The 13,932-nt window shown below is 47.8% G+C and overlaps 1 protein-coding gene across 8 annotated transcripts in view; it reads right to left on the bottom strand.

The window, feature by feature from the left end:
* Nucleotides 1-13,932, bottom strand: part of DUSP22 (dual specificity phosphatase 22) — a 96,556-nt gene that overhangs the window by 18,677 nt on the left and 63,947 nt on the right. For 4 of the 8 annotated variants that reach the window (XM_053672554.1, XM_053672557.1, XM_053672555.1 and 1 more), the window contains 2 exons: nt 10,900-11,071; nt 10,345-10,417 (listed from right to left, as the gene is read on the bottom strand). In XM_053672554.1, coding sequence (XP_053528529.1) covers nt 10,345-10,417; nt 10,900-11,071 — 245 coding nt within the window. Of the gene's footprint in view, nt 1-8,056; nt 8,565-9,706; nt 10,418-10,899; nt 11,072-13,932 lie in introns of those variants that run through there. The other 4 variants (XR_008392871.1, XM_053672556.1, XM_053672560.1 and 1 more) reach the window with 4 other exon arrangements.

Raw genomic sequence — 13,932 nt, 5'->3', positions numbered from 1 at the left:
CTTAAAGACAAGAAAACATATCAGGGGCCATATAGAATGCCAGATTGAAATACCTGACTATGTTATTTCAAATTTACTCTGCAAGTCTCAAAATGTAACATCACAGGAATTAGAGATAAAACTGCCCCCGTGGAGCTCAGATTCCAAATCATTCTGAATTTACTGGGAGGAAAAAAAGGCTAGCTAATTCCCTATGTGCCATCCTGCCTGTTAACTGGGAGTTCTTCACATTCAGTTCTGTATAGAATACATTGTTAATTAAAGGAGACGTAACAGGAAAAGTTGAAGTTTATCATTAAAACTCTATGTAGACACAGCCATTGTTTAGACTTTGAACTTAGATCAACAAAAGAATTTTTACAGGGAGGTGTATTTTATGACTGGCTTTTTAGGATTGCTGGCTATTGGGCCTAATAAAAAATAGACCAACTTTTAGTTATTTATTAAAATTTGTTCTTATAAAGGTTCTACATCTCATATACTGGGAGTAGAGGGTTCTGCTCCAATCTCAATGCCTGCTGAGAAGGGACAGATAGAACTCCCTAATTCCTGGTGCTGTTTCATGCTTCCTCAAGGGGGAGGGGGAGGGAGGGCATCAAGTTGCAGAGACACCCAGTGACCAAACCACACTGAAAGGCATACGGTGGAGCCCTGAAGTTTGGGTCAGATGTTTTGGGAATTCCTACCGTATAAGACTTTGTGGAGAAGTATCTCTTCAAGAGCTCAAGTCAGCATCAGGTATTCAAGAGCGCAGCCAGCTGCCCTACCCTGCGAAACCTGGTAAGGACCCCTGACTGAGAACTCGCTTTAGGGACACAGAGTGTCCATCCTAAGCCACTCCTCTGGGCTCCTAAGGCTGACAGAAGGTGGTGCTGCTTTGTGGCCTGTTGGCCCTCTGCCCCATCAGTCTCTCCCCACTCCTGTTGTAGGTGCTACCTGCCAATAACCCTTTGTACCCCTAACTCTGCTAACTTCTGCTTTCAGAGAATGCAAACCAGCATTACTTGTCACTACTTTAAGGTGGCAACTATCTAACTATGTCAGTCACCTCACTTGGTAGATTTGCCCTTAGAGATGTCCCACAGGGGATCCAGTCAGGCTATGACACCTGCTTCCCTCATCTCCAAACTGCTCTTCCTTCTGGCCCTCAGTCCATCCTGCATGGGCCCAAATCAAATCTAAGGTCCTCCATGGCTGCCCACAGTTTATAGGCTAAGGACATCCCTCAGTCCTTATAATCCAGTACCTTCTACTTTGCAACCTCTAGCTTCTCACAGTCACCTGCCTTCATGCAGGTCCAAGGGCAGCTCCCAAGTCCACTGCATTCACTCCCATCTATACCTTTACTTGCATGTCACCCTCTGTCCAGAATGCCCTTGACCATTCTTTCAAGATCTCCATCTTCAGCCAGCGTATTCTCCATACAAGCAAGTGTCTATGCTCAGAATATTCCTAAATATTCTGAGCAAATAGGGAAAGAGGCCTTCTCTTCCCAATTTAAAAGTCTTTGAGGACAGGGCTGCCCTGCCCCATTTTCCCTTTCTCTTCCCTTTTTCTTCTTCCCTTTCTCTTTAGCAAGCTGCTCGCTGGGAAGGGTCTCATGAGTGGCTTTCATGGTCAGCTGTGGGCACTGGGGAACAACTGAAGCACTGGACACTATCCTTGCCTGCTTGTCATAACTGAAGGTCTTGTCATGAGGGCACAGTGCTTAGCAGATGCTCAGATGCCACTTAGACCCTGATGGCCTTCCTCTGGAGAGTGTCATTTCTCCAAACGGGCCACAGGTAAGCACAGATCAGTGGAGGTGCACTGGCAGGAAGGGATGCTTCTAGAGTGCTTTCTAAACATGAAAGCAGTGACTCAATGGCCAAGCTTCAGACAGCACACTTCTGGGCAACACATTAAGACCCAGGGTCCCAACTCAGACCAATTTTCAGTATCAGCTTGTTGACACTCAGATACTTGGAAGCTGGTGGTGCTTCCTCCATCCTATTACTGAGTCTGCCACACCCATGGCTGAGGGCCAGGGCTGCCTGTTGTAAGCAATTCCCCTGCTGTCCCCCATGGGCCACATTCTGCAGGCTCCCCTGCTTGCCAGTTTTCCATTTGGGTAGGGGAGACAGGACAGGAGTATACGGGATGGGTCACTTGTAGCTTGCTCCCTCTTGGCCTCTCCCAACACTTCTCAAAGATTCACCCTTACATATTCCAGCTCTTACTGTGTTCTAGAAATACCATCTCCCAGCCCTGTATATTAGCCCCAAAGGTTGGAAGAAGGTACTGCTGGTCTCTGGTTGCTTCAAGAGAACGGTTGCTTCAAGAGAACTGTTGCTTCCCTTGCCTCTGTCCTTAATGAATGTCCCCAATTTGAATTATTTGAGTTCAATAACATAAAATCCCTGAGCTTTTTGCAAAAACTTCACCAGACATCAGAGTTCCTCAATCAGAATAGCAATGGCACATCAAGGGCAGGACACTATCTGCTTAGGGTTCTAGGCACTGATGCCCTCACTCTACATAAACAGGACACTCTGGACATCCCAGGACTCTGTCTGCTTCTCCAGGCTAAATAGAAAATGCCCAGTTGCAGGTATGTATGGCAGCCATAGTGTACACACATGGGCAGGGTCTGGTGGAAAAAAGAAAGAACTGACTTTCATTTGTGCCACTACCTCTCTTCCACCTTAGTCTCCACATGGGGTCTCTCATGTAATGCAAACCCATCTTTAGAAAATAACTTTGACAGGAATGTCCATGATTGTTAGCATTTCATTAGTTTAGCCTTCCCAGTGGCACTGGCATTTTAAAATGAGTGTTAACTTACAGGCAAACCTGAGTCTCACTGCTTAGATTCCAACCCTCATTTAGCCACTTTCTAGCCCTGAGACTGAGTAATGCTCCAGTTCTCTATAATATGAAAAATGGGGGTAATATTAAAACTTATCATACAAGATCATCACAAGGTCAGGATTTCAAGAAAGTCTCAATGCCAGTTCCTGTCACACGAGTGCTCAATGATAGCTGGCTGTCAGGAAGTTGTTTCATTATCTACATGAAAGGCCTTTGGAACTAGAAGGGGCCTTCCTAGAAACATAAACCGCCACCCAGGAAGACTGTCAGGGAGACTGCCTCTGGCCACATCACTGGGCCACTAAACAGGGTGCCATCCAGCACTGCTTGTCCCTTCTAGGGAGTTTCTTTCATGCCAGTCTGGAGAAGTTCCCCACATGTGTGGGTTGCCTCCTCTGGTACTTCCCCAAGGTATTCCAGAGAACCGGAATCAAATCTGAACCTTAGCCAGGCCTGCCTGGTCACTGGTTCAAGACCTCAGCCTCTCATTTGCGTGAGCCTTTTCTCTCAACCTGCTCCATCAGGACTCACACCTCTGTACTCCTAGGAGGTGAAGGGTGGCAGGAAGTGGCTCAGACAAAGCAGAGAATGGGTCCCTCTGCTGTGAGCCGGTGAATATCAGGCATGAAGTGAGTTTCAGGCAACCCCTGCCACTTGGAGTTGGGAGGCACCTTATTTTTCGGAGAGTCCTGAAAGCTGCTGTAGAGAGTCAAGTAACGCTCTCCCCTCACACCTTCTTGCCCTTCCCTCAGTCACCATATCTGTGTAGCTTAGCACAAACCAAGCAGAATTGGAACATCTGACCTCTGGCACATGACAAGCCTCTCTAGGGACTCCCATTCTGAGCAAGCTCTGTAGCACTTGGGCCTCTCACCGTGGTAGGCACACCCTTTGCAAAGCAGAAGGTGACATTTCTCTAGTGCACATGTAGGGGCCTTTTTTTATTTTCCAAAAAGGCTCCCCATCAGTGCCTTGGGGAAACCCAGAGCTGACCAACAAAAGGCAAACCTGCTTACCAGAAAGTACAGTTCCTGTTTGTGCTAGTCTGGCCACTTCTGGGGGTGGGTGCATGAGGCCAGAAAGAAGGCAATCAGCAACAAGTGAACATTCAGGGAAAAGAGGGGCAAACACCATGTTGATGGCAATGTTCCATTCATACATGTCACTTGTTACTAATGTGTGTTTTGGAGAACTAAGCAGCTAAGTGGGAAGACCATGGTAAGCTGACATGGTGTCCTTGGGTCAAGTTGGGCAAATGGACAAATGAAATCAGCACTGTTTCCAAAAGGTATCTCAAACTACATTATTCCTAGAAGAAACTGTTAATTGTAAAAAATCAATCCCTCTCCCATTACCTAGTTTTCTTAAATAGGGCTTTGCTCAAGGGATCCCATCCAGAATTCTTTTCTATTAAACCTACTAAAGTAAACTCCACATTCAGTTAGAATATTGAGAGGCCGAATACTTTCAGTCACCTATTAAAATAGCTCTTTTGACAATGACTCTAATTAACTGAACTAGTAGCTTCAGGAACTACTAACTCTATGATCAACAGTTTGCATAGAGATCTACAGCCAAAATAAACCAAAACTTGCAGATGTTCAAATATGTACTGGTAATTCTTAGCCCCTGAAGGAAAGAGACACAGACATACCATTTGTAACCTTTAATCAGATGCATAGTAAGGTGGTTAAACCTAAACTGCAAAATAGAACACTAATTTTGATACTAACTATAATAATTGTGTCCAGTTATTATAGTCACAGGTCTCAAAATCTCTAGTGTGAGTAGGAAAATAAGAGCCAAGTGTCAAGACCTCTCTGCATGATGAAAAACAGCCAGTGTATTACGCGATTCCAAGCATTTGACAGTCCTGATGAGTCTCAGGCCTGGGAGAGAATAGATGGACATGCTCAAGCCTCCAGCAACAAGTCAAAGGCAGTTTTTCTTTTTCTCAGTTTCTGCCTTTCTCTGGGCAATAAAAAGGAAAGGGAAGAGGAACTTCTCTCTGAAGCCTTGGTGATTTCTTGTTAAGTACATATATAAATATAAGCATGGTGAAAGCACATTCTTAATAAAATTATTAATAACTCAGAGTCAGGATGGGAGGAGTCATCTAGTGTGGGATCACAGGGCTTTGAGTGTGTGTTCCCTATTTTTGTGATTAGAAGCTGGTTTGCAGAGCAGCCTTCATGACCAACGCTGGTTGTGTAGCATGAGCTCTGACGTTTCCCTGGGCACCCAGGTACCTGAGTTCAACATGCCTCTTGATGCTGCACACGATTCCCTTCAAGGTTAAGAATTTCTAAAACTAAAATTTACAAACAATAAAACACAGCTGTATGCATGCACACACACACACAGGCACATCAACCACTCAAATTTATAGGTTATCTCTATGTGTGAGTCACATGAAATAGCTCCAGAAGCAGAAAGTGGGGTTCCTTATTGAGACAGAATCTAAAAAGCACCAGAATCCAGGAAATTAAAGAGACCACAAGTGGGAAGCCATCCTCATGGAAAAGCAAAAATGCTGTCGACGACATGTGAGGACACTCAAGGTTAATGAAGGTACTCTGAAAAATGAGAGTTAAATCAAAGAATCACCCTGGGTAGAGAGAGGACATAAACAGGGTGGTCTGCCTAGCACCCAGAAAGGGCAGTGTCATTGAGCAAGCAGGAGCCCTGCTCAGCCTAGGGAGACACTGGAGGATGGGAGAGGTGCTGTGGCAACAGCATGGTGATCAGGAGATGTGCCAGGTCAGGACACACCCCTGCCCCAGGCTCTCAGTCCCATGTCTAGGCTCACAGGACAATGCCTCATAACTGATTTGGCCTCCCCAAAATCTTTATTTTATGCTTCAAAAGATACTTTACTCCTTTAATTTTAGATTTATTCAGATATAATTGACATACAACATGTAAGTTTAAGGTGTACAATGTGTTGATTTCTAAAAATCTTGATAATGACAGATGGCCTGCCTAGGGGACAAAATTAGTCTTCATAAAGCTAATGTCCTATCTTTCACAGTAAATTAAGAAATTGGACATTTGACTTCTACACTAATTTGTCACAAGTTTGGTTTCTAGGACTCTGTTTTTGGTGCATGGACAATTTGAACTCACAGCTGGGTCACACCCAGGGGTGAGCCCTCTTAGAGGTCTAGCAGTCCCTGTGAATTTAACCTTGACATCAGAGAGCTTTCCCACCATGATCACAGTTCCTGAAAGATGCATGAACCAGTTAAGGAAGTGGATCATTGGAAGCAAGGTTCCAGAGAGTGGAAAGGCTGCCAAACCTCATCTACCTTTGGTCTGGCCCCAAGCCCTTTCCTTCTCTCTCCCCAACCTGCCTCAGGTAGTCCATTTGCCTCCTTGATTCCTCTTCATCTCCACACCAAGGCCCTGTTCAGGGTGCCATCTTCTACCAGCTGGATGGCTGTAAAAGCTGCCTCCTGACTGGCCCCCACTGTGAACACCCCATTCTGTACCCACACATCAATCGCAGCACCTGCTTGCCTGGTACATTCAGGAACCACCTCCTCCTTATCCCCCTGACTGCAGTAAGACATTCACACTGCTTACAAGGCTCCAAATTTGGGAATGAGCCCTGCAGGAGCTTGGTTAGCTCCATGGGCTGGTATGAGAAGTAAACCAGTTCCTGTACAGCAAGTAGTTAGCAAATGATAAAAGATTGTGATAAGAATAGCCTGGATGACCAGGCCCTTGTTCATGTCTCTGGCAGCTTTGTCAGCACCACTTGCCATGGGTGGCCACGTGCCATAGGTTCAGTCATACCTGACTTTCTTGTCACCAAACTTCTGCTTGGATTCCCCTTCCTCCCACTGTGCCTAATGAATTCCAGCACACAGGCTTCAGGTCTCACATTAGGTATCTCTTTTTCTGGGGTGGTTTCCTGAACACCACCTCCCTCACCCAAGAACCGGAATGGTGTTCCTCTATTCCCTTTCTTGCACAGAGCACCAGGAGTGCCTATCTAGTCATTAGGACCGACTCTGTAATGGCCAATCTTCCTAACTGCCAACCCCACCAAGTCTTAGAATCAGGATGTGTCTACACTCGATGCGGAAGCCCCACAGCACCTGGTATGATGAACAAGCAGTGAATGCAGGGAGGTAAGTGCAGGTGGCCCAGTTAAGTCTCCTCCACTGCAGCCAGGATTCTGAGTTTCAGGCTAGAAAGGATATGTGTGCAGAAATGTCACAGAAAGAAATAGTCTAAGAAAACTTCCCCAGGCCATGACCACATCATTGGAGAAGCCAAGGCCCCAGGGCAACAGGACTTCACTGTTCCACCTCAGCGAAGTGGAACACGCCTCCACCAAGTGTGAGCCAAAAACCTGGTCTAGTCATGGACAGAAGGGGCCTCTCTGCCTCTAACATCTAAGCACAGTCAATACTATATTAACAGAGACATCTTGGGCCTCTCAGTTTGGGACATGGGAGTACTCAGAGGTACCTGTTATACCTAGGCTGGCCTGCTGAGTCAGAATAAACATCTCAATGCCCAAAACTGATCAGTGACATATTGTCTCACACCCACCAGGGGCTGCTACCAGAGTATACCAACACAGCTCCCAGCTCTCTCCCAGCCCCTTGCCAGGATCTTCCAGGCACTAGAAACAGACACTTAGAACATATGGCAAGCCTGACACCTACAGTCAAAGGACCCATGTATACCTGTCTTCAGTTCAAGAGAAACCTATCCTTGAAGTAATAAGTTAAATTCCTCCCCCTTAACCTCCCCCACCCCCTAGATTTAGACAAGGAAAATTTAGAAAGTCCACTTGAATTACTCTTTGACCTAGTCTGTGTTTTTTCTAATAAAAGGCTGAGTATAGAATCAGAATACCTGCATTCAACAACACACAGTAAATGCTCACAGAGTGCCCGGGCTGCTTCCCCGTGGAAAACTCAGTCGTTCTAGGGGTGCAGACATTTAGTTCCCATGCTATACACAAACATGCAACTCCAAGATCTGTATTTCTCTCTGCTCAAAGTGAGTATCAATTCTTTTCTCACAGAGACATTAATTCAGTTTCCTAGTGTCTGCTGCAATAGCTCCTGGGGGAAAACAGCATTACTGCTAAGCAGCAGGCTCCACCCAAACCTGCTTCGTGACCCTCACAGACAGAAATGCAGGTGATGTTCAAGCCTCAGCTAAGCAAGAATGCACTGCACAGGGATAAATGTGGCTAAGTTTCCTTTTATTAACAAAAATGTATAGTTGTTGGTAAATGTCACCACAGAAAACACAAACCATGGACAAAACACACTGAGAGATAACCTCAGCCGGGAAATCAAAGAACACGAACAGGTTTACAAAGCACGACCACTGTCATGAGAAGAAGTCAGGATTACTAATGGTAACAGAAACATGGCAGCAGGTGCTGAGACTGCTCTTTACAGGCATCAAAGTCAAGGTTAAAGAACTAGCCGCAGCAGTGAAATTAAGGTAAAATACATTCTCTTGCTAAGGAGTATCCTTAGTTTTCAACATACAATATGATCATACATGAATTCAGTTAAAATAAAAAAAAACAAGTTTACAAATCACTTCTGGATACTTAAAAATAAACTCTAGGTTGCTTTTCTTTTTGGCAGTACCAGACTAAACTGTGGCAATATTTCAGAAACTTCAGGTGCATTACAATCTTCTGAGAAAGGCCCAATACTTCAGAATTCCAGGTGTGGCTGTGGAGAAAGAACATTACTGGCAACAAATATTAAAACATTTTAAGATCTGCAGGAATATAATCAGATGTTCTTAAGTGTGCAGGCACTTAAGCATTCAAGCTGATATCCTAAATACTTTTCCAATTGACATATTTACATTTCTTTTTGGTTTAATGCAGAAAAAAACTACAGGCAAGTTGTTCCATTGGCATATGAATAATTTGGTGGCTATGTTTCCCTTTCCACAGGAGTGTGTGGAGTCAGGTAACTTCATTCTCCTGGTCCCCAACAGCTCATCTGTGACACACACTCTAAAATGCATGGGACAACTGCTCTTATTCAGGGGCTCTTTCTGGAGTGTGATCAGAGTAATAGACTGCAACATCTTTTTAGAGAGAGGCGAGGATATTTTTTCATTCTGTGGCTCTGCCTGCTTAAAGCATCTGTGTGGGTATAAAGGCCTGCAGCTCACAGAATGGCTCATGGAGCACCAGGATGCCTGCTGACCCAAACTGCAAACTGCGGCTGCTCTTCGGCCTGCTGGCCTCAGCCTGAATGTGGAATTTTACCCACTAGAAAGCATTACTGGAGGCCAAATAAGAAACTTTAAATAGCTCAACAACACTGATTCTTTCTCCTTTGGCTTCAAAAGTAATCATAACTAAACATTTTCAACTATGAGGCCAAGTTGATTGGAATAATGAAAAACATCTTTTCAAAAACCATTTAATGAGGTAGCTAAGATCAAATATCACATCCATAGCATACACGAAATTGCCTAATAAGTGCTCAGGCATTTTATAATGTATTTTTCAATGCAAACTGCCATGATGCCTAATAAATGCTCTTTCCTTCCAATACCTAACAGTGCATGCAAACCTTCTGAAGAGGCCCCTTGCAGAGTGAAAACAGCAAGAGGCTGGGAGCGAAGTTGTACAGGAGGGGAGAGGAAGGGCACTCTGGGCATACAGCTTTGGTTGAATTGGTACTGCTCCCTGTGGAACCAAAATGCAGTTGGTGCCAACAAAGAACAAACACCAAGTAGACCTTGGGGACCTAATGGGGTACAAAGGGGGCCTCGACTCCAGGCAGCAAGAAGCCAAGACCTGGGGCACTTTCATTAAGGTCTAGGCAATGCTCAGAGCACGAGCCACCCTCACCTTGAGGCCCCTGGAGCCCTCCATGGGAGGGAGTCTGGCCACCTGCTACCCTGCTGGGACTGCTCCTGGTTCTGGGGAGGCTTCTGCTCTCAGCAGCTTGGCCTGCAGTTCTCACTGTGTGTTCACAGGTTTGGGCTGCTTCTGGCTGAGCAGCATTTCAGATGTCAAGTTTAAAGCCTTCCGTTTGGAGTTTTGGATCAAGAGAAAGGTGGCAATACCAATCCTGGCAGGGTGGATTTTGTGACTATTCCAGCATTGTTCACACTTATACACTGACACATTCACACATATGTGCACATGCACATAGATGTATGAAAGTGTGGGAAGCAGGACAGCCTCCAGACAGTGCATCAAGTTTTGGGAAGACAGCAGTGGGCAGAGTGGAGGTGCCTGAGGCAAGGCTGGGGGAGGTCCTGGGACAGAGTCTGGATCCACCATCTTCGCCACCCTCCCTTCCTGTCCTCCAAGGCAAGGTGGCCATCAGCACACCAGGGCACCTGGCGGCAAGGCAGGCACTGGGTCGAAGTGTTAGGTTTCCGTAGTATAGTTGCTGTAGGCCAGAGGAGGCAGGGCCTGCAAGCTTGTCCCCCTCCACATTCCAGGTTGGGCCTCCGTGCACCCTTGCTCTTTATATTTACCCAGAATATTTCTGGCTTCTTCTGTATCCCTCAAGGGGTTCTCTCCATATTCTTCCTTTAACCACTGCCGGTACTGGAGAAGTTGAAAAGGAAACCAAAATGTCACACACTCACCTGCATCTATGTAGACTTTTACGTATTATTTAATGGTACAGGTTTTGCCACATATAAGCTGGGAAATAAATGGGCATTGGGCAACCAAAGCTCTGTGGTTGGCTAGACAGTAGCAAGAGGGAGAACTCACTGCTTCTTCAAGGTTTTGGCCTGAGATGAAAGCAAGCCAAACCAAGAAAACAGCACTTGCCTCAAAGGAAAAGAAATGCAGCTAACATGGAGCCTAGGAAGATGGTAAAGGGTAATGTCCTATGGCTGCAGCTGGTGCACAGGGACTAGTGAGGGCTTCAATGTGTGATGCAGCTGAGGTGTCCTTGGACCAGATGTCCTCTGGGGGCCTCTCCAACTTCAACCTCCATGCTTCTGGGAGTGTACAGAAAGACTGAGGCATCTTCCCAGGGTCTGCTGCCTACATCACCAAAGTCCCCTAAGAGTGGTTACCTGATGTACTTCATGCTTCTCAAACTCTTGCAGCTGCCTCTGGAAGCCCAGGTTGGGGTTAGCACAGGACCTCCCGGCGCGCACAGTGTGCAGGGCATCTTCCCAGCCAAAGTCAGTGACAGTCATGATGTACGCGGTCACCAGAGTCACACTCCTGGAGACACCAGCCAGGCTGTAGGTCCAAGAGAATGCCACATGGGCAAGGAAGATTTAAGATCCACAAGTCTAGCTTCTGATCCACTTGGAGCAAGGTATTCTGTGGACCTCATTTTAGAAAGTCTTTCTGCTTTGGATTATGAGTGGACAGCAAGTCAGTATGTTACTTGGAAATTACTCAGAAACATAAAAATGTCTCTTTATTACACTAGAATCTCAAGCATTCTAGAGCCATGGATGGCTCTAGTGCATTAGCTTCATTTTTTATAGATTTTCTGCTGGCTATAGCTCCGGACACTTCACTGTTATGATTATCGCTCCTCTTCAGATAGTTCCCATTTTCCCAGACAGATAAAATAACTAAAGCACATCAAAGGAACTTGAGGGGTCTGACATCCACGCAAGAAATCCATTTATAACCTTCAGCAGTTTAGAAGGCTTTACATGTTTTAAAAAAAATCTGGCTTTCTTAGATTTGTGAGGGCTAAATCTATAACTTAAAAATCTCATTAAATACAGAAGCTCTAGTAAATAGTTTGTGGTCTTCTTGACACAATTATGCAGAGCACCCTAGAGGACACAATGCACATGTGCTCTGAAACTCAGAGTCAGTGTGCACACTCTGTAGGCAACATGGTCAAGTATCTCTAGCCGACTGAGTAAGGGGACCAATTTAAAATCATATGCAAAATAAGGTAGTCACAGAAAAGTTGAGCTGCATCAGACTTAAGAGTGTTCTAGCAACAGTTTAAGATGGGGAAGTTTAGCAAATTTCTCATTTTGAGAGAAGCCTATCTTTAGATTTTCACAACTGTATGAAATACAATTTCCTAGAATATCATACTTATACATAATTAAAGAATAAATAATGATAATATACTAATATTATACTAATAATACTAATAACCACTTTCAAGTAGTAGCTCTTTCCCAAGGCTTATGTCAGCAAAAATGACAGCTTTTAACAAACACCCTCCTCTTCAGTCCAGGAGGCTCTCATCTCCCAGGATCCCCAGAAAACCTGGTACAGGAGTTCAAAACTCCCTTGAGGGGCTCCAACTATAATCCCCCCAAATGCTTTAAAGCAAATATAAATAATGTTACAAAATCCACCAATTTTATTTATAACATGGTCTACTCTTTTTAAAAGTAAAATAAATAACCACACTATTTCAAGCACTTTATAAAACTGCAAAACACCCATCTGAGAGCAATCAAACCACCTTGTGTCCCCATTGCCCCAACTCTCCAGAGTGACTCCTCTGGACATCACGTGATGGATCTCTACCCCCTCACCCACCCCCGTCCTGGGGCAGATGGATCTCTACCCCCTCACCCGCCCCCGTCCTGGGGCAGATGGATCTCTACCCCCTCACCCGCCCCCGTCCTGGGGCAGATGGACCTCTCCCCCCTCACCCGCCCCCGTCCTGGGGCAGATGGATCTCTACTCCCTCACCCGCCCCCGTCCTGGGGCAGATGGACCTCGACCCCCTCACCCACCCCCGTCCTGGGGCAGATGGATCTCTACCCCTCACCCACCCCCCGTCCTGGGGCAGATGGATCTCTACCCCCTCACCCGCCCCCGTCCTGGGGCAGATGGATCTCTACTCCCTCACCCGCCCCCGTCCTGGGGCAGATGGACCTCGACCCCCTCACCCGCCCCCGTCCTGGGGCAGATGGACCTCTACCCCCTCACCCGCCCCCGTCCTGGGGCAGATGGATCTCTACCCCCTCACCCGCCCCCGTCCTGGGGCAGATGGATCTCTACCCCCTCACCCACCCCCGTCCTGGGGCAGATGGATCTCTACCCCCCTCACCCGCCCCCGTCCTGGGGCAGATGGACCTCGACCCCCTCACCCACCCCCGTCCTGGGGCAGATGGATCTCTACTCCCTCACCCACCCCCGTCCTGGGGCAGATGGATCTCTACCCCCTCACCCACCCCCGTCCTGGGGCAGATGGATCTCTACTCCCTCACCCACCCCCGTCCTGGGGCAGATGGATCTCTACTCCCTCACCCACCCCCGTCCTGGGGCAGATGGATCTCTACCCCCTCACCCGCCCCCGTCCTGGGGCAGATGGACCTCTACCCCCTCACCCGCCCCCGTCCTGGGGCAGATGGACCTCGACCCCCTCACCCACCCCCGTCCTGGGGCAGATGGATCTCTACCCCCTCACCCACCCCCGTCCTGGGGCAGATGGATCTCTACCCCCTCACCCACCCCCGTCCTGGGGCAGATGGATCTCTACCCCCTCACCCACCCCCGTCCTGGGGCAGATGGACCTCTACCCCCTCACCCACCCCCGTCCTGGGGCAGATGGATCTCTACCCCCTCACCCACCCCCGTCCTGGGGCAGATGGATCTCTACCCCCCTCACCCACCCCCGTCCTGGGGCAGATGGATCTCTACCCCCTCACCCACCCCCGTCCTGGGGCAGATGGACCTCGACCCCCTCACCCGCCCCCGTCCTGGGGCAGATGGATCTCTACCCCCTCACCCGCCCCCGTCCTGGGGCAGATGGACCTCTACCCCCTCACCCACCCCCGTCCTGGGGCAGATGGATCTCTACCCCCTCACCCGCCCCCGTCCTGGGGCAGATGGATCTCTACCCCCTCACCCACCCCCGTCCTGGGGCAGATGGATCTCTACCCCCTCACCCACCCCCGTCCTGGGGCAGATGGATCTCTACTCCCTCACCCACCCCCCGTCCTGGGGCAGATGGATCTCTACCCCCTCACCCACCCCCGTCCTGGGGCAGATGGATCTCTACTCCCTCACCCACCCCCGTCCTGGGGCAGATGGACCTCGACCCCCTCACCCGCCCCCGTCCTGCCACCAACCTGAGCAGCAACACTGTCAGGAGTCACCACTTTGTA

This window comes from Artibeus jamaicensis, unplaced genomic scaffold, assembly GCF_021234435.1.
Source record: "Artibeus jamaicensis isolate MK-2021 breed Jamaican fruit bat unplaced genomic scaffold, CSHL_Jam_final contig_769, whole genome shotgun sequence".
NCBI classification, from domain to species: domain Eukaryota; kingdom Metazoa; phylum Chordata; class Mammalia; order Chiroptera; family Phyllostomidae; genus Artibeus; species Artibeus jamaicensis.
This window is presented reverse-complemented; position numbering and strand designations above follow the sequence as displayed.